This window comes from Halichoerus grypus, chromosome 4, assembly GCF_964656455.1.
Source record: "Halichoerus grypus chromosome 4, mHalGry1.hap1.1, whole genome shotgun sequence".
NCBI lineage: Eukaryota > Metazoa > Chordata > Mammalia > Carnivora > Phocidae > Halichoerus > Halichoerus grypus.
The window spans coordinates 133162027-133187181 of record NC_135715.1 but is presented as its reverse complement, the minus strand read 5'-3'; the positions used below and the strand labels follow the sequence as shown (position 1 = coordinate 133187181).

The 25155-nt window shown below is 40.8% G+C and overlaps 1 protein-coding gene across 1 annotated transcript in view; it reads right to left on the bottom strand.

Annotated features, from left to right (window-relative positions):
- The window catches only part of MYO3B (myosin IIIB), a 394785-nt gene that overhangs the window by 361559 nt on the left and 8071 nt on the right, over window positions 1-25155 (bottom strand). Inside the window, exons 3-5 of the mRNA XM_078070027.1 lie at window positions 22128-22232; window positions 21787-21886; window positions 18540-18616 (exon numbers count right to left, since the gene is read on the bottom strand). Coding sequence (XP_077926153.1) covers window positions 18540-18616; window positions 21787-21886; window positions 22128-22232 — 282 coding nt within the window. The remainder of the gene's footprint in view (window positions 1-18539; window positions 18617-21786; window positions 21887-22127; window positions 22233-25155) is intronic.

The window sequence follows — 25155 nt, the reverse complement described above, 5'->3', positions numbered from 1 at the left end:
CCAATTGAGCAGAAAGATGTTTGAAGACTGGAAGACTGATGTGGTTAACATAAAATAGGAACCATTCCCTTCCATCCCTTTTTTCTAAGAACATCTGCCCCCTCCACCAACCCCAACAACTGGTTTGTATTTCAGTAGCAGCTGCTTCTTCCGTTACTGGCTTGACTGGGTACAAGGGCAGCAGAACTAGAAAATGCCCCTGGGTTTTTCCCTGGTTCGGGGAACATGGAACCCTGTGAGGAAATCTCTTTCCATCAACTTTTTGAGTCAGGAAAAGCCCCTCCACTCAGACTTGTGGCTATCACAGTGGGGCTGGAAGAAGGTTGGGGTAGACCAGAGAATGTGGAGGAACCAGGTGTCCCTATTTGACCTGAAATCGGCCTCCTCAACCAAGGATGACCCTTGGCTACAGGCAGGTAGGAAACTCTGTACTGCTCCAAACAGCCTATGAGGTAGACAAGCGACATCCCTGAAGAGCACTGGGGGGCCAGAGTGACAGGCCTGCCTGCCCTGATACGCCACCAGAAGGCATTTGGCTTTGATTCTGAGTAAGATGGGTCAACTGGCCATGAAGAGCAGAGTGACAGATTTGGCTTACCTGTTAGCAGAATCACTCTGGCTGGTGTGCTGAGGATACATTAAAATGGGACATGAGTAGAAGAAGCAAAACCAGCTTAAAATGCTACTACAAGAATACAAACTGCAGACAGAAATAATCAGACTGATTATGTAATTTTGAAGGCAGAGCCAACTAGATTTGCTGACTGGAGCTTATGAGAAAGAGGAGTTGAAGACGAGTCCACAGTTTTTGACTGAGCAATTCCAGAATGGAACTGGTATTTGATGAGATGGGGAAAACAGGAGGAGAAATAGCTTTGGGTTGAAAGGCAGGAGCTCCATTTAGGTAGGACATGTTAAGTCTGAGATGCCGGTGAGAATTCCAGATGGAGTTCATTTTAGCCAGGTGAGTCTTGTACCTGACTAATGACCTGGAGAATAAATGTGTGTTGTTTTAAGCCTCACATGTGCAATACTATAGTTTGCAGTGACAGAAAACTATTATATCTCCTCTTGGCCAGACCCACTTAATTGGACTTGCAATGACAAATATGCCTACCATCTTGCCTGAGACCTGGTGCTTTTGCTCCTATAACTGCCCTCTACCCTTATCTTCTGGTTTCTGAACTGAAGTATGCCTTTTCATATTCCTACATCCCTGGCCTGATACCAGCCCTATTTTCTGAATAGACTAACCTGCCATAGAATATCCTGCCATTTTAACACGTGATTTTCAAATGTGCATTCAAACTAAAGTTCAAATAATTCCAACTTCAGAAGCAGAAGCCATTTCATAGCCCCCAAAGACCTCCCTTTCATACCCCAAGCAGGTGAGAAACACTGCTATTTTTAAAGATCTCCAAAGAAGGCTATTCAACAGCTTCCCTTTCAGAAATGACATTTCTAAACATTTCTAAACATAACTTTAGACCTATCAATCAGCAAATAGTTCACCATTCTTACACGTTCCTATGAGGGAAAGAAAATAAGACTCTGTCCTTCTCCAACAAAAGCTACGGCCAATTAAAATTTGAAGTGAGCCTATAATAAGTAAATAACAAACCATGTCCACTCTAAATGTCCTAAGACAATGTGTACTAGCATATCCAATAAAGGATATGGGCTCCAAATGCTTGGGATATTAGAGGGAGACCATGCCAGGGGAAGCAAGACAACAGAAAGTCACTAGTGCCCAAAGTCCACACCTTCTGGGAAGAAATTCAAATCAACTTCTAGCCATCTTGGATGGGACACAGAAGGCAATTCCAAGAACCCATCCAAATGTGGGAATGGAGATATCCTAATGTTTCACAAGTGCAGTCATAAAACATTCAAAACATTTATCTGGTTTCAACTTCTCTTTACAGACCTTATCTTCAGTTCTGTCTGACTAATAGAAAAGTTTCTCTTGGCCAAATTCTCCTCCCAAAACTTTGTAATTCAACAAAGAACTTCTTTAAGATCAGCTTTCCAAACAAGTTTACAGAAAATTTTGCTACTAAAATAATTCACAAATAATTACTGAGTACCCATGAGTCAGGCATGGTACCAGGTCCTAGGGAGAGAAAGCTAAATTCACTCTGAATTTAATCTTCATAATCTTCTATGAGGTAGGTGCTATCATCACTTTGCATAGGTGTGGAAACTAAAGCATAGCGCAGTTAAATAGCTTACCCATGGCCCATAGCTAGTCATTGCAAGGGTCAGAATTTGAAACCAGGCAGAGACAAGTAAACAAATCATTATAATATGGCAAGTGTTCTACACAATAAAGGTTATGTTCAAAGAATGGCTGAATTATCAGCTTCTGCCCTCATATTTTGAATAAATTTAACCAGGTTTCTTGAGATTTTTGTCACTTAAACTCCCATCCCCTCAGAAGGAGTCTCTTTCAGGACCGATCTTTCACAGAAGTAAAAGACCCTTTATGTGGGCTACATGTGTGATGGGATTCATAGACACACCCTAAGAGGATGCATCACAACTGAGGTCAACACATCCTGGATTCCTTATCTATCCAACACCAAAATCTACAACTATTTCTTTTTTTTAATTAACATATAATGTATTATTTGTTTCAGGGGTACAGTTCTATGATTCAACAGTCTTGCACACTTCACAGCGCTCACCATAGCACATACCCTCCCCAATGTCTATCACCCAGCCACTCCATCCCTCCCACCCCCCACCACTCCAGCAACCCTCAGTTTGTTTCCTGAGATAAAGAGTCTCTTATGGTTTGTCTCCCTCTCTGGTTTCATCTTGTTTCATTTTTCCCTCCCTTCCCCTATGATACTCTGTCTTGTTTCTCAAATTCCTCATATCAGTGAGATCATACAATACTTGCCTTTCTCTGATTGACTTATTTCACTTAGCATAATACCCTCTAGTTCCATCCACGTTGTTGCAAATGGCAAGGTTTCAATTTTTTGATGGCTGCATAATATTCCATTGAATATATATATCACATCTTCTTTATCCACTCATCTGTTGATGGACATCATGGTTCTTTCCATAGTTTGGCTATTGTGGACATTGCTGCTGAAGGTGCCCCTTCAGATCACTACATTTGTATCTTTGGGGTAAATTGCTGGGTCATAGGGCAGCTCTATTTTCAACTTTTTGAGGAACCTCCATACTGTTTTCCAGAGTGGCTGCACCAGCTTGCATTCCCACCAACAGTGTAGGAGGGTTCCCCTTTCTCCTCATCCTCGCCAACATCTGTCGTTTCCTGACTTGTTAATTTTAGCCATTCTGACTGGTGTGAGGTGGTATCGCATTATGGTTTTGATTTGTATTTCCCTGATGCTGAGTGATATTGAGCACTTTTTCATGTGTCTGTTGGCCACTTGGATGTCTTCTTTGCAGAAATGTCTGTTCATGTCTTCTGCCCATTTCTTGATTGGATTATTTGTTCTTTGGGTGTTGAGTTTGGTAAGTTCTTTATAGATTTTGGATACTAGCCCTTTATCTGATATGTCCTTTGCATCTACAACTATTTCTTAAGGAGAAGTAATCCCATTCTTCTTAGCACAGTATTCTCTTTATTTCAAGGTAAAATAAAGCTGAGTTAAGAATGCTTAGATGGTCTATTGGTCTTTGGTTCTCTTGCCCCAAGGAGAAGGCAACCTTTCAAACAGCTCTCTGAATCAGATGTTCTGGTACTCTCCTAAGAAAAGGAGACTGGCAATGGCAAATAAGTATACTGTGCTGAGACCAAGTTTCCCAGGTTCTGTAAGTCATGTTAAAGGGGTAGAGAGAGACAGGGTGAGATGGCATGGACTCAGGCCCAGGACCCCAAACACCTCATTGTCTCATACCTCTCCACCTCACCTCACTACCACCACACTAAGGAGGAGACATGCCCAAGACAAGTGTATACACTCCTTGACCTCAAGCCTTTGCTTCAATCACAGGAGTATAAATGATGTTGGTGGCAGTGGAATAGGGAGGACAGAGTAGGCGTAAGAGAGAGCTCAAGGGAAGATCTGCAGGACTTAATATGGAGATGGATTTAATATGGGAGGTTAGGGAAAGGGACACACCCAGGAAGACTGACTTTTTGATCCTGGGTGATCAGGAGAATGATGGTGCCATCAGGGATGTCAGGAGGAGAAGTCAGTTTGGCAGGCAGTATGACAAGTTCAAACTGGGTCTGAATTCTACCCCTCACCAGATGTAGAAAAATCGCTTGTACTCTTGGGAGCTCACTTTTTTTTCACATGTAAATGCAATAACAAAAGCAAAATACTATTAAGATCAGAAGCAGAATATATACTAAAGGGTAACGATAAAATACATGTTTTCAGTGACTACATTAAGTTTTATATTACAGTAAATATATCTTACATTTCAGAACTCTATAGGTTTAAATCTTCCTATTGTTAGTTGCCAACACAACTCGTCAAAATTTGTAGTTTTAATACACAGTTATAAATACCAGAAGCAGATACCAGGTTGTTTATCATGAACTCTAACAAATTTGTGTATCTACCTTAATCAAGTGTTGTGAATTGAAAACCTGCTAATAAATGTCAATTTTATAAAGTATGGATTCTCCAAAGTTGATTTTAAGTCCCACAGCATGTTGGAGGTTGATATGAAGAGGATGTGCCTTCTGGAATATTCCATGAGACGTGTATGGACTGTTACAAAATGTTTAGTGTACCTGGCAAAGGCTAAGAGCATAGCATTAAATGAGTCAAAACAGAGATAGGGTCCTTGCAGTAATTGCTAGTGGCCTAATGGCTCCAAGATTAAAATATTCTCTGAGTCTCAATGAGTTTCCGAGGTATATAAAGCCCTACATACTTCTGCATAGACGCCTTTAACAATCCTCAAGTCTCTGGCATATCAGTGAGTGTTTATACTGTTTCTGAGTTTTAATAAATAGTTTTATCCACTTGGTGTTAATCTACTATTAACCTCATCATTTTTTTTTTATGTTTTAAAGGGGCCAGAGCCTTGATGATCTCACCAGTTACCCCTGAAGTAAACCTAAGTAACCCAGGGTAAGGATTATGTCTTATCTTTCTTCCCTCCCTGTCCACATCAATTTGTGGCACACTTCAGAGAAGCTGTGTTGAAAAATCTTCAGATTGGAATCAGAAAGTCTGAACTCCATTATTTACCAGCTGAGTGCCTTTGAGCAAGTCCCTTGAAAACTCTGAGCTGAGGCTTCTTTAGGTATAGGGCTCTCACTTTCTACATCTATAAAACGGAAAGGTGGGAATGAATGATCCCTGCTATCCCTTCCAGCTCTTATACTCTTATGGCTTTACACTTTCCAAATAAGTGATTTTGGGGTTGATCTCAGAGAGGATAACCTCTCCATGCAAATTAGCTAGAGCGAACAGATTATTCTGGGGTGTGAATGGGAGGCTGGAACCTTAGAGATTTTATTGCCAATATTTTGTAAAAGGTCTTAAGGTCTATGAAAAGATGCTGGTTGCTGTGATAATGCCTCTGTTAGGGAAGATGAGCTTCAACGACAGAGCACTTGTTTGGATGCTGGTTAATGGAGCATGTCCGGGTTCCTACCTTGAAATGTGAACTTATGGCTTTTCTGGTACACTTAGACTACACTGCTGCTTATTTTAGGAAGAGGAAACACACTAATGCTTGGATTACTAGCAATATCTATGTGTTAGCAGCCACAGTGCCCAATGGCAATAGCTATTTTACCCGGAGGTGGGCTTGAGCCTCCCAAATGTCGGTCATTACCACCTTGGCTGCCAAAAACTTTTCTTTCTGGAAGGGCATGAGAACAAGAAATAAGTGTTCACTAACCGTTTAGCTCTACTGGTCTTTGGAGCAAAGGCTAGCGGTCAACCCTCTTTGTTAGGGCAGTTCTCCTTAGCCTTCTTCAGGCTAATGAATTCCAAAGTTCCAGACTCTCTAAATCTGCCTTGTCATTCCTTCCAGCCCCACAGAGGGAGCAACTCCTCCGCTCTCATGAAGGAGTTCAGGGGGTAAAACTGTACCCACAACTTGATAACACAACTGCTTTGACACATATCATCTCCTGGTCCACCGTTGGGCATGGTCGGCTGATTTCTGTTGAGGACGGGTGACCCTTTCCTCAGTTACCAGGGGAACGGCAGAGAAAAAACCACTTAGTAGCTCTTGGATTGTAGAAAAAGTTTGTAGCTCTGGCTGGTGAAAGAAAATCCCAGAGCCAGGCATTTTCATTTTGGTTTTGCCATTCCCTTACTGGATTACTTTAGCAAATGACCTAATCTCCCTGCATCTCTTCTTCCCATGCAAACCAAGCAACCCCTTTCTCTGGGCCTTGTCTGATTCACTGATTATGAAAATGCTGGTTACCCAGCTTTTTCTGTGGTATCAAAAGTTAATTGTAGATATCATTGCATCACTGATATATGGGTAATATCTATTTTGTTTACTTCTTTAACCCTTTTTGCATTTTCTAAATTGTCTAGAGGGACCATGAATTATTTCTATAACAAAAACAAATGTTGTCTGTTTTTGGTCTTGAAAATGTAAATAGTATTGAAAAGTTTGCCTTAATTTTCAAGGATTTCTTTCGTTCCTCCAGAGTATTTATTTGCTGTTGGGATTTTTCATCAACCAGTTGGAAGGTTAAAAGTAGTGTCAGTCATGAAATGAGGTACCCGGAGATTAATACAAGAAGAATTAAAGAAATTCCCTTCCCAACAATATCCCTTTCTATTGTAAGCACAAGGCTACAGGGAGTACTTTCACTTTCTTAGGCCATCACCATCCCGTGAAATGCCCCATGATTATAGTTTCATTTCAGCCTTGACTAAGAGTAGGGCTTGCTGATAAAGCTCTGAAGATAGAGGTAAGATCCACTTTCTATCTCTTGCAAAAAGACGTGGGCTATAGGAACCTGAGGGAACAAAACAGTCTCTCCTCATCTCAAGGTCTTCACTATCTAAAAAGAACACCTGTATTAGATTAGATGTAAAGGGGATAAAAGACAGTAACATATGAGCTCCTGCATTCAGAAAACCTAGATTTCTCCAACAAGATATTTAACTTAAACCATTTATCAAATTATATATCAAAGTGCTGCTGGGCTGAAATCTCTTTCAATAATGTGATTTTAACCAATACTTTCAAGCAAGTAGTATTATAGGAGCACCATCTAACATAAGGAAAAATATTTTTTACTCTTATAAAAAATAGCTTATCAAACTTAAAAAATAATAGATGTTATTCAGACTATCTCATTTTCCCACTAATATTTTAAAATGTCATTAAATATGCAGTTAGGTTTGCCTTATATGTTCTGATTTCTCACCTTAATAGAACTGATTGTGTGATCCAAAATTATAATCAAAGCTCGAGATTAAAATTTCACTCAAGTACACAGGCAAAATGTTATTTCAAGAGCTAAATTCAGCTTTAAAATCGGCAAGGCAAATAGACCTAAAGCTATTAATCCTTGCCTGACCTTGAGCCCAAAAATGCAGTCAACACACTGGCAAATAAGATGGGCTGAGAGGTAGGCAGGCAAATAGGATTCCTAATTTTGCTTATGTAATTTATGCAGCATAATTGGTATATGTTACTGATCTTAAAGATTTCTAAAACAGAACTTCTCTGGCACTGGAAGTTGCAGTTATAAATATTCCAATGGCAAATATTATTCATCAGTTTCACATACAAGCATCTTAAAGTGTTACAAGCTGAGGTACTGAATAAACATATGAAGGCTCTTCCCTTGGGTGAAATATAACTTCAAGGGAGGATACATTTGAGATTTGCTTGAATATTTTTGCAAAGGGGAGGTGGACTAGAAGAACTGAAATTGATAGGGTTGGGTTTTTTGGGGGGGGTTCTTTCAGAAAACTCAAGGCTAGACTTGAACCTATATTTTGTATACTGAGAAACTGCCAAAAATGGTTTGTATTATGTTTATGAAATTCAGGAAGTTCTCTAATTAAAATATAATGTTCTATAAGGCTTTTCTCAGGATTGCTAACATTCAACTTATACCTTTAGAGAAATAAGACAAGGTTCAAATTAATGCCTACACAATACCAACTTCCCACCATGGTAGTGGAGGTTAGAGGTGGACTGGTTTTGGGTTTGAGGCCAGCACACAACACTGATTTTTGCACTTAAATTCCCCAAAGCCCCAGGAATGTGTCACTTATTCTTATTTATGTGATAAGCCCCGTACTCAAACTCAGGACCAATATTCACAGAACTCTTTTGTGAAAGGTAAATTAGTGTGCCCACATTTTTCTATGTGTCCCTAGTACTCAAAAGGTTCTGAATCCATGTAAGGACACCGAGAAGACAGCATCTATGAACCAGGAGGCTAGCAGGCCCCACCAGATACTGAAGCTGCTAACACGCTGATTTTGGACTTCCAGCCTTTAGAACTGTGAGAAATAAATGTTGTTTAATTTAAAAAAGAAAAAAGGCTGTAAAGGAGCACATTTGCTTGAAAACCCAAGATAACCCCACTGCCCTCCCCTGCTGCAGCAGCTTTCCCCACTAGAAATGGACGCTAGAAGGGATCTTAGGATTCATTCAACCCCCTTGGAAACTTAAGTCCCAGAGCTGGGGGTGGGGGGTGGGGATGTGACTTGTCCAGAGTTACACAGCTGGTTTGTGGCCATACCAGGAGCAAGCTCCATGGTTCCCCCACTACCCTCCTGAGTGAGGCATCTCCTGGGAATTCTTATTAAACAGGGAATGCTAGGTCATTGCCAAAGAGATTTCATGTACCATAAGCCACAGCCACAGGAACTTCCATTCTGTGAGCATATAAGCACACCCTCCACTTAAGCAGGTGGATTTACTGCCACGTCTCACTTCCTTGCTGCCCCTTCCCTTTACCAGCTAATGCTCCATTTCTACCAGAGTTCAGTTAAGGAAATAATGAGTAGCAGTTATACAGTTCAGTTCATTTTACAGCTTGCTAGGTCAGGTTTAATTACCCCAGTGAGGAAACAGATTCAGAAAGGTTAAGAAACTTGTCCAAAGTCACACAGCTAGTAGGTAACAGAATTGAAGCATGAGCCCACAATAAGAAACTAATGGAGGGGGGTAGTTTTCTCCTCCATAATACATCTGAAAAATAGGAAGGGAAGCAAATCAAATAGAATATCTGAATGCTCCAACGTAGGCATACCTCTTTATTTGCAAGTTGTCTCTGGATTCTATCCTCTCACAGGCTGATATCACCATGCAAACCAGGATGCCCTTGGGAATGTCATACATTCCTACCAGATAGTCATTTCCTTTAACCTTCTAAGACTAAAGAAGGTGTGGAAAAAACCTGGGACATAATACAGCACCACAAATACTAGTCTCCCCACACCCCACCTGCTCCTGCCTCACCCCCACCCCAAGGCTCCTCTGGGATCCCATTCCGAAGGCTGAATACCCTCCTCCCTTTGCTTCCTCCTCCAGCTCAGTGACCATCAGGCAAAAGATCAAATGTAGGGTCTGGCCTAGGCATGAACTCCCTTTCATGGGGCCGAGCCCCTGGGCCCTGGGCAGGCCAGTGGAGGCACTGATGGGAGTATAGCCACCAGGTAACTTGGGACTCAGAGCTCAGGAAGAGCCAAGGCCGGGTCTGACATTCCTTCAGCAAGCACTTCAGCAAACAAGAACAGTTTGGCCCTTCTCACCTCCCCAGAGGGGTGGGAGGACAGCCTGGAAAGCTCCAAATGTTCACAGAGGCCATTATTTTGATACTTCTTGCTCAGCACTGAGTGGGGGATGGTAGGGGTAGAAGGGATATGAGGCTTCTGCTCTGGGCCTCACATGCTTCTGCACATCTGGGAGCTGAAGCCCTCAGAGGGAGTTCTATATTTAGACCCACCAGGAGGAGGGTAATGACATGTCACCACCACCTCCAGGGCCAGCCCCCCACCTCTGCACTAACATATGACACATGACTCAACTTCCCTGCAGAGCTCCAGCTGAGGGGGGACCTCTCAGCTGGAGCTGAGGTTAAAGGCTGGGGCTGCACTCAGTCATTACACCCTTGCCCTGGGCCCTTTACCCACCAGGGCCCCAAGTTCCTGGGTTATGCTTCAGAGCCCTTCAAGGCAGAACCACTGTGGGAATGCAGGCAGGGTCAGCCCAGAACAAGGAGGAAGGGAATCCCTGTTTCTTAGAAGCTGACACAGGAGTCTGGAGGGAATCCAGGAACACAAATGGCTACAGAATCTCAGGAATAAATGTCTTGGGGGAAGACACACAGGTCTTCCAGCCACTGATCTGGGTTCTAAACCCCTCACTTGAATCTCCTGAGCAACCAAGGCCTGCATTCCTTACAGTGATATGACTGGCACATGGGATCCCAATACCCAGCCATTTAAAACAAAGTCAGGTAAAAATGGACTCTAATGTTCTCACCATTTTTATCACTTCAACCTTACTGAGAGCTTGGAGAGATCCTGCCTTCATTATCAGAGGAATACTAAAGCCATGGAATATGGGAGCTAGAAGAGGCTTTTTTTCCCTAAAAACTGTAAATGTTCTCTGAAAAATAGAAGGGAGCTTGGAGGCAGAAACTACCCAAGCCAATCTCTTCTTCTTACAGAAGAGGACAGGTAGGGAGGAGTGAGGTGCAGACACTGTGAGCCACCAGTTTTTAAAGTACTTACTATGCCAGGGGCTGCACAAAAAATGTTCAGTGTGTCACTTAATTTTGTCCTTTGAAGCTGTTTTTTTTTTTTTTCCTTCTCATTTTACCTCTTTTAACTTCTTCCACCTTACTAATCACAAATATTCAGTAACTTGCTTGAGGTCCATGGTTAGGTGGGTAAACAGGTATCTATGATTTGCTCCCAGGTCTGACTCCAAAATGTGTGCTCTTAACTTTTCTACCCAAACTGAAGCCATATTAAAATAACTGAACCACAATCACTTTTTAAAAATGAGTGGCAGAGCTAAAACTAAAATCTAAATCTCCTAAATTCTCTTCTGAAGAACTTTGTCATTTTATTTTTTTGGATCCTTCCCTTGCGTATTAATCACAATGACTTCTAGTGTCATGTTGAATGATTACATTTTCCTCAACATATTAGGAAGGATAATTCTTACCCAAAATAATTTTGAAATTGAGAAGGTTAACATCTTATCTGGTACACTGGTGGTCACAATTAAACCATTTGCGCTAGTATAGTGGTTAAGAGGAAGGATTCTGGAGCTAAATAGCTGGGTTCAAATCCTGGTGACATCATAATACTTTGTCCAAGGACAAGAACAGTATTTCCTGTGACTTACTTAATCTAAAACATTGCACTAGTAATAGCACTGACTTTATGGAGTTATTGTGAGGATTATAAATGAATTCATTCATATAAAGCACTTAGTGCCAAAAGATGTCTACACCCCTATGTTTACTGCAGCATTATTTACAATAGTCAAGATATGAAGCAATACAAGCGTCCATCAATATGTGAATGGATAAAGAAGAATGTGGTCTTTATAGACAATGGAATATCACACAGCCATAAAAAAGAATGAGATCTTGCCAGCTGTGACAACACAGACGGACCTAGGGGGTATTATGCTAACAGAGAGAAAGACAAATACCATATGATTTCACGTACATGTGGAATCTAAAACACAAAACAAAAGAACAAACAAAGCAGAAACAAGACCCTAAATACAGACCACAAACTCGTGGTTGCCAGAGGGGAGAGGGATAGGGCAATGAGCAAAATAGGTGAAGGGGAGTGGGAGGTACAGGCTTCCAGTTATGGAATGAGTAAGTCATGGGGATGAAAGGTACAGCATAGGGAATATATAGCCAGTGGTATTTTAATAGCTTTGTATAGTGACAGATGGTAGCTATACTCATGGTAAGGATAGCATAACATATAGAGTTGTTGAATTATTATACTGTACTCCTGAAATTAAAGTAACAATATGTGTCAACTATACTTCAATAAAAAAAAAATAATAAAAAATCATTTCCTAAAAAAAATAAAAAATAATGCACTTAGTACCTGGCACATAGTAAGCACTCAACAAATGCTAACTCTTATTTGGGGACCAAATCCATTAGCTAGAGCTTAGGAAGCAAAATGGTAATAATGACAATAATATTTCAGTTCTGTAGTGTTTTATGGCTTTCTGAGCCCTTCAACACAAAATATCTCATTCGTCATCTCTAGTCCTGGCAGTGTCAAAGGAAATAGCATTATTGTGTCATTTAGCTAGGAAAGGCATAATTAATGAAGGCAAGAGTGGTGCAAAAAGCCTGTGATATTTCTGCATTGGTGTAAGCTTGTTGTTATGGCAACCGTCCCCTGTCAACGACCCTTTTTCAGGCAGAGAGAGACCCAGTTTTGGAGCTGTCACAGCACATCTGTTTCTCTGCTCAACTGATTAGCTCTTGTTTGCAACAATGAGCAGATGGAAGTAAAAACAAAAAAAATTTTTTTTTTTTCTAAAAAGAAGCAAATGTTTACTTCATCCATAAGTCTGCTTTCTAATACAGAAACAGATCTTTAGCTGTTTTAAGAAGATGCCGAGTAAACTGGATCCTTAATATATGGGCCACTTCTCTCCCTGGTAGGACTGCAAATTGTAGTCAACTATAAATTACAGGTGACAGGTCCTTCATGTATGTCTTTTAAAATGATGTGTCTCATGCTCTAGTTTCAGAGTATTCTTCTACTACATCTCTGTGTGTCTTTGTTGTATGAGCTCATACAACAAAGTGGGTTGGGAAACCTGAATTCTGGGACCGAGACTGCTCTGAACTAGCACAGAGAATGGCCTCTCCCTGCCTTAGTTTCTTCATCTGTCAAATGGGACTTGCATGCCCATGCTCTGAAAGGCCAAACAGTTCTGGTACTTACTAGGTATGTGGATTTGGGCATGACCTCTCCTATACATTTCTTTGAGCCTCACTTTCCTCAGTGGTAAAATGGGAGAAAATAGCATCTACTACAGAGAGCTGTTGAAATGAAATGATGTGTTAAATACCCCTAACCTAGTTCCTGATACATTAATGTGTCCTCAAGCAAGTGAAAGTCCCCTTCCCACTATACACTTGCTTATTAGCAGGTACAATATTCAAACTATCTGACACTCAGCTGGCTCATGGCACTGGAGCTGGTCCTTGTGGTCCCTTGCTTGACAGATATTACCTGTAGTGGGTGAACCATTAGGAGATCTGGGGTGTCCGAAGGAAAGAGACAGGCACCTCTGGTGGCTGAGGAGCACTCAAGGGGCTCTGGAGGCCAGCCACTTACCATCCAGAATAGAAGTATTTCAATATTTTACCAATCAGTATGGCCACACCCATGAATACCAGTTAACTCTAAGGCATTATTCTAACATAGTCTACAAATGTCCCCAATAAAAATAACAGTGATACTTTGGTCCTTTTTCTTGAGTTTCAGTCATTTACAAACATTCAGTTTAATTCTTTGCTACATGTGACGGTGGGAAGGGAAGATGAAGGATCAATTTCCCCAACCCCCCACCATCACCATCAATACACATAAAGTAGGCCTGTATCCCATTTTGTTATAGACCAGGATATTACCGGGCATGTAAGTGATACAAATACTAGCTGAGCAATACCAACACTGACAGTGGACATGGGTTGTATTGGAAATCTTCTAGTTCACAAAATATAGATTCTAGTCACCGTTACCCACCTACCCACTCAGTGTCCCTGAGCACTTGGCCTGGCAGAACCTTGGATTCCTTATCTATTAAGTCATGTACTCATTCCTAACTGGCATCCTCACAGATAGGTGTGAGCACTTAAAAAATAATATCTGTAAAAGTTCCATGCAAATGTGAGATACTATTATGCATATTATTTATTATAAGAAATTGGCTGTCAGGAAACAGTAGAGGAGAAAAGAGACAATAAACATAGCTAATAGGAAGACTGTGTTAAATATATACTTACATACATATATATATGTATGTATGTATATATGTCTAAGATAGAGGCTAAAGTAAGAGGCAGGGAGACCAGAAGTTCAATGTAAACAGAGGGTTGAAGGAGGTAACCTGAGTCAAACATCTCAGGAGATAATAAAAAAAAATGCTTGGCTAGAGATCAGGTAGGACAGAACAAAATTCTGAAGGTGCTGAGTACCCAGGTGGGAAGGCAATTTGTTATGCTTAGTACATCCAGAAAGAACTGTGTTTGCCTTAAATACCTGAGGCTGTGAGAGAACAGTGTGTGTGTGCGCGAGCGTGTGTGTGTGTGTGTGTGTGTGTGTGTGTGTGTGTGTGTGTGCAGAGAGCCAAAGCTGAGGTCTCTAAGCTAGCTCCTCTAACATGCAGACCTGTAGATCCCAGAAGACTGGCTGATTATCCTGGAAACTTGAATTATTTACTACAGGAGGGGTGTTAAGAATTTGGAGGGCTGTTATGGGTTGAGTTGTATCCTCCAAAAGAAAATATGTTGAAGTGCTAACCCTCAGAACCTCAGAATGAAAACTTATTTGGAAATAGGGTTGCTATAGATGTAATTAGTTGAGTCAAGGTGAGGTCATACTGGAGCAGGGTGGGCCCCCAATCCAATGTGACTGGCGTCCTTATGAGGAGATAGCCAATGTTAAGGCAGAGACACAGAGGGAGAGGGCCTTGTGACTACAAAGGCAGATACTGGAGGCCAAAGAATACTGAAGACTGCCAGCAAACCGGCAGAAGCTAGGAAGAAACGAGAAAGGATCTTGGAGGCTTCAGAGGAAGCGAAGCCCTGCTGACGCCCTGATTTTGGACTTCTAGCCTCCAGAACTGGGAGATAATAAATTTCCATTGTTTTAAGCCACAGAGTTTGTATTACTTTGTTATGGCAGTCCTAGAAAACGAATATGGAGCAGACAGCCTTTGACCCCAGGACAGGAGGAGAACCCTCTTTAACTTCTTCAACACAAGATCAGCCTCATGGAAGTAAAGGGGGGCGTCTGTTTGTACCAAGGGTACTTTCACTGGTGGCTACCGCAATACTGGAGCCACTACTGCCCCTCAGATATTCACAGGCAAGACTGCCCCCCAAGTCAGCCCCTACCTACAAAGCCATACAGGTCGCAGCAGGCACAGCCGGGATTTTTGATGGCTTCACGCAGCTGCTGAACCAACAAACTCTGCAACTCCCCACTTCTGTCCTTACACGAGAAACTTAATTTCCTATTGTTTAAGTCATTTTGCTCAGGGTAATCTGTTAAACACATAGTTTCTATGTTGAGTGTTTTCCTTTCCCTCTTGTCTTCCCTAAGTCATAGTATGAAGTACTATCACACTTAAGGGCACCCCTAGAATTCTTCTTCTTCTATTTTGCTGAGTTGATACTGCTTTTACCCAGTATTTTTCAACTTTAGTCATATCCAGATGAGGCAGTGAGAGGAAGTAAGTGGAGAGTGTTGACAGTCTGAGAGCCAATGCCTGCCGCAGCTTTGAGCTGCCCCAGTGAACTGTGCATTTGGACTGTTCATCAACATTTGATTGTGGTGTGGTCACATTCCATTAGCTACCTGGTTTGTAGTATAGCCTACCTGAATTAAATATTGAAGTTACTCAAGCTGGTGAAATAAAAATGGAAATAAAATTGAGAAAAGAATAATTGGGTTCCATTTCTCAAAATTAAATAGGATCAAGGATCTTTCATCTGCATTTTCAAAATAAAAGCCCTGGTCACCTGGAATGATTTCATGCCACCAGTACCGGCACTGCACGCATTGTTGTCATGTTTTATCTAAACACCGCTTATTCACACTAAAGAAGCAAAAGCATATTAAGATCAATATACTATGCAGGCTGTCACATGAAGGCAATGTTCATTTGAACCACTGCTGATTATACTTTCAAGAACTGCTCTTGACCCAAAGCTTTGCTCACCAGGGAGAGTACAAACGTTTGTGGAATCGGTCGGACAAATGGAAAATTGTTCCTGTGGACACTCTTACGCAGAATTATGAAGCAAAAAAGAAGCTTTGTTGGAAAGAGTAATTCTCCATTTAGAAAATAAAAACATGAGGATTGTGTAGGCTTGAGTGCCAAGAACTGCAGCCCGGGACTGACAGCATACCCCCGACACAAGCGGGCATCCTGAGAGAATCTGAGGCAGGCATGAGCCATCAGGCACTTGCTGCTGAAAGGCACTGCAGGGTCTCCACATGGCCATCTGCCTACTCCTCAACGTAACCACTAGAGCAGGCAGGATGCCATGCTGGCTTTTCCCTGCTGAGAACACAACCAGTTCCAGACAATATGAGCAACAGAGGCTCACCACAGATCACTATACTGCCCCTTCTAGAAACATTCCACATATTTTATTCAACCCAGCTGAAACTGAAAAGTCACAAACACATGAGAAATGTAGAAAGCCAAGGGCAGGCTTCTCTTATTTACGTTTTGTGATTGTGGGAACACCAGCTTGCTGTGGATTAGAACACCATCTTTGGTGTTATGTCATCCTAAATATGCGCTGAGTGGCCTCAGTTATGCTTTAATAACAGATCAATCAAAATCTACAGAGAAATTTGTTGATACCAGTAGTTATAAAGCCTCTGCAAACTACCCTCCAAATGCATCTTCTCCTTTGGCTTTTTTTTTTTTTTACCAATGGATTCATTCATCCGACAGGTGTTTACTGAGCACCTACTCTGTATCAAGCACTATGTTGAGAGTGGGACATCATAGGACCTGCTGACAATTACAATGGGATGATCACAGTGTGCTAATGGAGGCTGTAAAGGCTGCAACGGAAACTTAAGGACACGAGCCTCAGTGTCAGCCAGGCATTAGGGAAGGTTTCGTACCGGAGACAGGTGCATCTGAGCTGACACCTGAAGACTGAGGAGGAATGTGTCAGAGTTCTGAGGGCTACTCCAGAAGATATAACAATGCATGGAAGGGTTTAAAGGAATGCTGTATCAACATGGATTTGGGGTGAACTTGTTGTTCACTACTCTTGAGGCTTAAGAACAAGTAAATTGGGAAACAGTAACCTGAGAAGAGGGTGGATAGGTAGATACGGGCTGGAATATGAAGGGCTTTGTTCACCTTCCAAAGGAGTTTTGATTCTGTCCTCCAGTGTTTCTCAAAGTGGGGTTCACAAGGTCTCTATGAAAATTTTTATGTTTTTGTTGCAATAATAATTTTATTAGTAATCAAATGGGAGGAACAGTGATAAAAACATATTCCAAATCATCTGGATGACCATTTGCCTCACAATTTCAGTGCCCCTATTTATGTTTACTATTAAGTTGGCATAAGCCAACAGAGATGTACCAGTTAGAGACCAAAGAAGATGTTGTTTGAACGAAGATCACCCTAGTTGAAACTGAGTAAAGTGGTGGGAGAACGGGGTCACCACATGGTACATGGTAATAAGTAAGACAAAATAATTCAAAATAATACATGCTGTCATGCTCTGAAACATATTCATACTGCAAAGGACAACTGAGTTTCATAAAAGTGTCACCTGTCTCATTAAATTAAAGGTGTTTATTTGAATGATACTGGCTCTGTAACTTTTTCATAACACATTTTTTTCTTTTAGTTTTATAGTTCTATAAACATAAGGCAGAAGTTTATAAACATAAGGCAGAACTAGTTTCATGTTTTTTAAATCCTATTTAAGAAACATTTAAGATTTAAGTAAACACTGGAATCTGCAGGGTTTTTCTTTTTCTCCAAAACGGGCCTGTCCCTAACCCAAGTATGAAAAAGGACCACAGAGAATTGTGAGCCACTGAAAAACTTTCAGCATATTGGTGTGAACTGACTGCTGTGTTAGGAGCTCACCTGTGCAGTCACATAGAGGAAGAACAGCCATGGGGTCAGAATGGAGACAGAAAGACCTCTAAGGAGATGAACGCCTCAGTCCTGTTACTAAAAGCGCCCATTTGCTTAATCCCAGAGACCTGCTCAGGGCACAGGCCCCAGTACTGTGGAATTAAATGCTGACAGGGCAAGCAAAGCTGCATCAGTGTTTCAGGGTATGCCTTATCTAGGTGGAAAATTCCCTAAACTTCTACATGATTCATCTCATGGAGGCCTCTGTGACGATGCCAGAACTAAATTAGGACCAAATCCCAGGTTTTGCTAGAGAGCCAAAAAAGCACACAAGAGAAGTTGCTATCTACCTGGTAACAACAACAAAAAAAACCCAGGACCTCTGCATATAGTGCCGTAGTCCGGCTGGAGCTGAAATCTTTCTCTTTACCAATCCATGTGTCACTGGGCTGCACCTATCCAGGGAAGGTGACTTTTTCTAACTTACACAAAGGCTGGGTGAACTTGCCAAGCCATGACCTGTGGAGAGAGCTGCATCTTCTGGAGGGAACACCTTTTTCTAATTGCATGAAGGTAACTTATAGGCTAGCTATGACTTAATCCCGCTTTTCTCAGATTATGTGTCATCATTATCACTCCCCAAACCAGAACTTACAGTTCTGAAAATTTGGGGAAGCATATGATTTTCTCATAAAAAGGCATAGTACCAGCACACTCAACAACGTAAATAAATGCCTTCTGATTACCTCAGGAGCCATCCAGAATGGGGTGCCAACAGATGTGTTTCTCCGTAGACGTGTACTGGTGAGTTGAGCGGAGACACCTGTAAGAAAAGGGTACCATAATTCAGCAGTGAACAGAGGGTGATGCTAAACCAGAGGCTGGCAAACTTTTTCCATAAAGGGTCAGACAGTCAGTAGGCTCTGAGAGCCATATAGTCTCTATCATAACTGCCACTAGAGAGCAAAAAGCTGCACAGACAACACAGAAACAAATGAGTGTGGTTGTGTTTCCATAAAAATTTATTTATGGGTACACATAATTTTCACGTCATAAAATATTCTTTTGATTTTTTCCCCAATCATTTAAAAATGTAGAATCCATTTTTCTTTCACAGGTCATATAAGAGGAGGCAGGTCAGATTCAGCTGACCTGTAGTTTGCCAAAACTGTAGTTTGCCAGTCACTGTGTGGGAGCATTTACCTCTCTATCTAAATCACTAGAATATTTTTTTTCATAATGAACATTCCTACCCGTATTGCTACAGAATTGGAATCAAAAGAAAATATCGGGGCACCTGGGTGGCTCAGTCGTTAAGCGTCTGCCTTCAGCTCAGGTCATGATCCCAGGGTCCTGGGATTGAGCCCTGCATCGGGCTCTCTGCTCGGTGGGAAGCCTGCTTCTCCCTCTCCCTCTCCCACTCCCCCTGCTTGTGTTCCTGCTCTCGCTGTCTCTGTCAAATAAATAAAATCTTAAAAAAAAAAAGAAAAAGAAAAAGAAAATACCAAGGGGGACCTGGGTGGCACAGTCGGTTAAGCATCTGACTCTTGGTTTTGGTTCAGGTCATGATGTCAGAGTCATGAGATGGAGCCCTGCGTCCAGCTCCGAGCTCAGTGAGGAGTCTGCTTGAGATTCTCTCTCCCTCTACTCTGCCCCTCCCGCTTATGTACTCTCTTTCTAATAAATACATACATACATAAATAAATCTTTAAAAAAAAAAGAAAATATCAAGAACTAAACCCAAAATATCTTCCTATTATATTTCCAAAATATTTCAGGTGATTTCTTTCTTAAAATGGTGCTTCATTTTATGGAGGAAGAAAATCGGCATGTATTATTTATAATAGAGCATCAGTGTAAACATAAAAAGTTTCTAGTCCCTTATCTTACCTAGAAGCCTGGACACCTGGCAAGAAAACTATGTTTGTCAAATGGAAAAAGAAGCTGACGAAAAATATTATTATCTAGGGCTCAGTGTTGAGGACCAGAATTTTAATGTAATTCCAATGTATTTTATCTCTCTTAAGTCTTCAGCTCTCTTCTTTATACAAGTGAATAAAGTAGGGCACCTGGGTGGCTCAGATGGTTAAGCGTCTGCCTTCGGCTCAGGTCACGATCCCAGGGTCCTGGGATCGAGGCCCACATCGGGCTCCCTGCTCAGCGGGGAGCCTGCTTCTCCCCCTCCCTCTGCTTCTCACCCTGCTCATACTCTCTCTCTCTCTCTCTGTATCTCTGTGTCTCGAATGAAGAAATTAAAAAAAATACATTTAAAACAAGTGAATAAAGTAGAAGTAAAGACGCACTGGATTAGGAGTCAGAAGACCTGTTTTCCATCCCAATTATGCCTTTTCCTAATTGTATGACCTCAAGCAGACGCCCTCACTCTGAGCCTCAGTTTTCTTATCCTCAAATTGGGGATAATGATACCTGTCACACCTAACACAAAGGGTTCTTCTTAAAGATCAAATAAGAAAACAAATGTGAAATAACTTAAAAATTGTAAAATATTTTACAAATATAAGGTATTCTTTTATGCCAAGCAGAAATCTAAGGCAGCCCTTAACAGAATCACAAGCATTGCCACTAAGGCTGTTGAGGATGAGAACTTAGAAACCTGAATCAGGCACAGTTTTGCCAAGGCCCAGGTTGTTTTGGGTGATGGTTGCTGGACATTTGCATTCTCTTTATTAGAAATCCAAAGAGGGCTCTCTAAACTCTACTGGCCATGGATAATTTGTTATTTTGCCAAATTCCCTGCTATAATTTTGGTTAAAAAAAAAAAAAGCTTTTCTGTTTTTAATTTCTAGAAATTTCTTTTGCAGCAACTGGATATTTAGGAACCTTCTACTGGCAAGATTAGGAGACTCACTTCAAATCACAAAGCTGGTGAGTAGATAAATCAGCATTAATCCCCATCCTCATCCTCCTACGCTCTTTCCCTCACAATACATTGACTGCCCTTGGGACCACGTGTAAAATACATCTCTGACGTTATCCACAGCACATTCATAGGGTTATACCATTCCTTATAAATAAGGAGGAGCATAAGACTTGAACAAAGTCCCTCTCTGCTATTTTTCTTTGCTTGCTCTTTTAGTAAATAAACCAGTACACCTAAAGTAACTTCATTTATTTTTGAGTAATTTCTTCTAAGCAAATCATTCACTAATACATTTTAATACTGAATTCTTTCTTAACAGTAAAACAATGAATATTCAAAATCATCAATCTTTTCTCCTACTATGTTGAATTTATGAAGAACATTTTAAAAAGTGCTTCTGTAAATGTTTTCTCATTATTTGTATCAATCAAAGTGAAGTACTGTTGTTGAACACATTTAGAAGATTAAACCATTCAATAAACTTAAAAAGGAAAACCAAATGGTTTGTTGGTTTGTGAATATCAACACATAAGTGTTGCAAGGAGATATTTAATAGGTCTCTGGCCTTAGGTGATATTGCTCTGCATTTCCTCTCACATTTCCATTTCCTGTTAATGTTTCCAGTTCAACCAGCCTCACATGTAGCAGCAATAATCACAATTTAAAGGGATGTTAGCTGCCAGACCCAAAGGACTATTTTACCTTCTGCTCACTGGGAATAAGTATGCCTGAGGCTAGAAAAAGTCATTTGAAAGACCAAACTGCTTTCTCTTTTCATATGCAAAAGAAGAAATGATGAAATGTAAATTATAGACAACAGCCCTGAGAATAGAAATTCTTCCCAGAAAAGCAAGTTTTTCCATCAAATTCTTTTGAAACACTTTTATTTTCTATCTTTAATAAAATTGCTTCAAAGCTGAAAATAGATTAACAAACACCATCTCCTAGGGTGATCCATCTGGTAAACACCCCACTCTCCAGTCTGTGTTTGACTGGAAAAGCCCCTCAGCCTATGGGATAGCAGAGAGGCCCCAGTCTTCTGAGACTGCAATAAATTGTTGCCTTGGGCTAAACTGCACACATCAAGAAAACAAACGACAAGCAGTCATTACCAAAGTCAACGAGCTTAACTCCTCCTTCTGTTGTCAGTAGAATGTTATTCCCCTTGACATCACGGTGGATGATTCTGTTATTGTGCAAATGCTGAAGGCCCTGCATGGTGTCCCACCACCACCAAACAACAGGAAAGAGAAAGGAGAAATTTGAATGGTTATTTTAAAACAATCACCCTACCTTTAAAAATCCAATCAACGCCCACATTTGGCCATACCTCCCTGCTGTTACACACCTTGCATATTACAGGGCCATTTCCACTTGTTAATAGGCAATTGTGATCCAACTGATTACAAATTGCCCCCTCTGATGTCATCCCCAGCCTGATGGATGTTCTTACCAAGAGGGCCCCATATAAGATGTATGAGATCATTGCTTCATCCAAATGCTGGCCGCACCTGAGTAGACCTTTGACAAGTTCGGTGACTGAGCCCCCATTACACAACTGCAAGAGGAGGTGCCAAGGAGAGAGATTCAGCAGGACATACAAAAGAAAATGAAAAAGACGTTAAGAAGAAAAGCTGATTATTGACCTGATGTAGTAAATTTACAGATCACAAAACTCCAGGTCAGAATAATTAAACTTCAAATTTACATTATACCGTCAAACCTAGGGTATATGTGTGTATTTATTCAGGGTGATGATTTATAAGTGAAAGTACATGTCCAAAAAGTTGATTGTCAAGTGAAATATAAAAGCACAAATTATTTAGACATTTGAAAGAGAAAGCATATGAGTAATCATGGTGATTTATTGGATATTCTTCATTTTACATGAATATTGTCTACTTACACACACACACACACACACATACACGTGCATTTTAAGGATAAGAGAAGACCAGAAGATGCCGTTGATACTTGGGAGGAAATAAATTTCATTTCAAACCTTCCTGTCTCCAGGGCTAGCACTGCAGGTATCAGAAGCCCAACCAGCAGCTCTTTCTAGAGTTGCCATTTGCATGTCAAATTTATGAGGTGGAGTTCCCTCATTTGTGCATTTAACCTTCTCATATTCAACCCTGGGCATTCAGCAACTTTATGCCCTTATTTTTTTCTGTAATGAAAAACACTGTAAAAGTATATCTTGCATATTTGCTCTTTGTTATATATTATACATTACTGAAATTTGAGACTACGTGAACCAGGCATACTATACTTTTGTGGAAATTTAAGGGTTTTCAAGGATAATTTTTACTAACTGTAGAAGTCAATATGCAGGTTTGGGCTTGGTCAAAAGCTTGGGCTTAAGTCAAAAGTTCTTAATCGGTTTGAGCAGGACATGTAAATACCTTGAAACTGTAGGCGGCATGTTGTATATGCATCTTGCATTTTTTCTGCTGAGAAAATTCAGAGCTTCCTTCAAATTCTCAGAGCCATCCTTTCTCTTATAAGGTTAAGACCCCACTTTAGACTAGGTTTCCCCCTGGCACTTTACCTGAAATTTGGGAAAGAGTTAACTAGTGAACAGTGGGGGGCTCCCCGGGTTTGTGGCTGCTTGAATCAACTGGCTTTTCATAAACAAGGAAATATGAGGGAACATAGATTAGCACCTTTCCTAAAAGAAGACAACTCTTTATCAAGATAACACAGTAGGATCTATTTCACTCTAATTATGAATATCTGTGATGTTTTATCAAAGGGTGAGTAGATGTTTTTATTTGATGTGTGTATCATTCCCTGTTACATAAATGGCAGATACCTTGCATACACATTAACAATCAAAATGATCTGGAACTGAATCTGCCCATTTTTTACCATTTAAATTGCTCAAAAGTAGTAATATGTGATTAAAAATCTAATTCAGAATTAGCAATCTTTAAAACATGATAAAACTACTATCAGGAATGATTTAGGAGGGACGCTAAAAGCAGTGAAATGCATTGAAGACTACGATGGTCCCATCAGTTTGTGATTAAAGTGTCCTTGGAATCTACTCTCTACCAATGTCAGGTATAACTTGTAATTCAACACAGATCATTCTGATGGCCCTAATGCTGAGAACCAGGGTAATGTCTTCCAAAGGATTCCACATTCTCTTGATTATGATTATGTTTTACATGACCCAAAAAGGGCAAATAACATTCAGTATTCAATCTAATATCCTCTTGGGCAATGAATGCATTTTCAGTGCCATGATTTGTATTAAAAGCTAAGCCTTCAACAGACAAAGATAATTTTCCAGAACTCCCCTAAATAGATTCTGTATTTCAAGGAACAAATACTGGAGAACTGACGAGAGTCAAATGATGATCATGACATGACAGAAGGGAAGTTCTCAAGAAAAAGAAAAGCCCTTCTGGAGCTGGTGGTATAGAGCTTGGAGAGCTTGAGAGAAAAAGATTGGAGTGACAATGCTCCCTCTTGAGGGGTTCTAAATAAGGGCACAATTATCATAGAAATTTCAATTTCTTATGACCCTCTTTTCATTTGTAAATCTAAGGGGAGACCTTCTCATAGGAGCCTCATGCCAACAAAGGGGTGTCCATGTTGAACGGAAATGGCAGTAGGGTAGGGTGAGGCTGACCAAGGCTGGGATTTTAACAGTTCCCTACAGCTCATTCATGACTTACAGAAGATTCAGAACTTTATGCTCCATTTGGGGACAGGGATAAGACTATAGAGTTTTAATGACAAGGACAAGAGAGTGAGGACCTCATGATAAGAAGGAGTATCAAGGATCAAGGACATGGGGAGATACCAAAGCCATAAAGTACAGGGACTTAGGGGTCACCACAAAATTCAAGGCTCCTGTCCTCACTCCTATAGCTTTACATGAACATCTGTTGTACCTAGATCCAGATGCCACCCAGGACAAAGGGAAGAGGAAGAGGAAAGATGAGGTTCTAAAAATACTGAGTCTTTACCCCCATGATTGAGTTTTGACCTGGACTGTGAAAACAGGATATAAATAGTAGAATTTGCCCCTTTCCAAAGAAATCACTCAGTTGGACTAAGTTTAACAGAATGAATTAAATCAGTTGTCTCCTCTAGGCAGGCTGGGGGCTCAAGAACAAAGTTGAGTTCAGTTATTGAAAAGAAAGCTACCTCTTTGTTCTCAATAGTTTGTGACTGTCCAGTTTATGACCCATTACTCATTCATGAATACAACACAGTCCCTGACCTCAAAAAGCTTACCAACAGTAGCAGATACATTAGTAATTAGGGCATGGCATAAGGAAGTAGGGGTGTGCCTAAGGGAGTGTGGTGGCACCAAAGAGGGAATGGTGGCCTCTGCTGAGATAGGGTGAAGAAGAGACAGTCTGTGAAATCTTCTTAGAGGATGCAACATTTACAATGGACACATGAGTTTATGGCAGATGGACAAGAAGGGGAAGGGCATCTATGAATTCCAAATAATCAGCTAC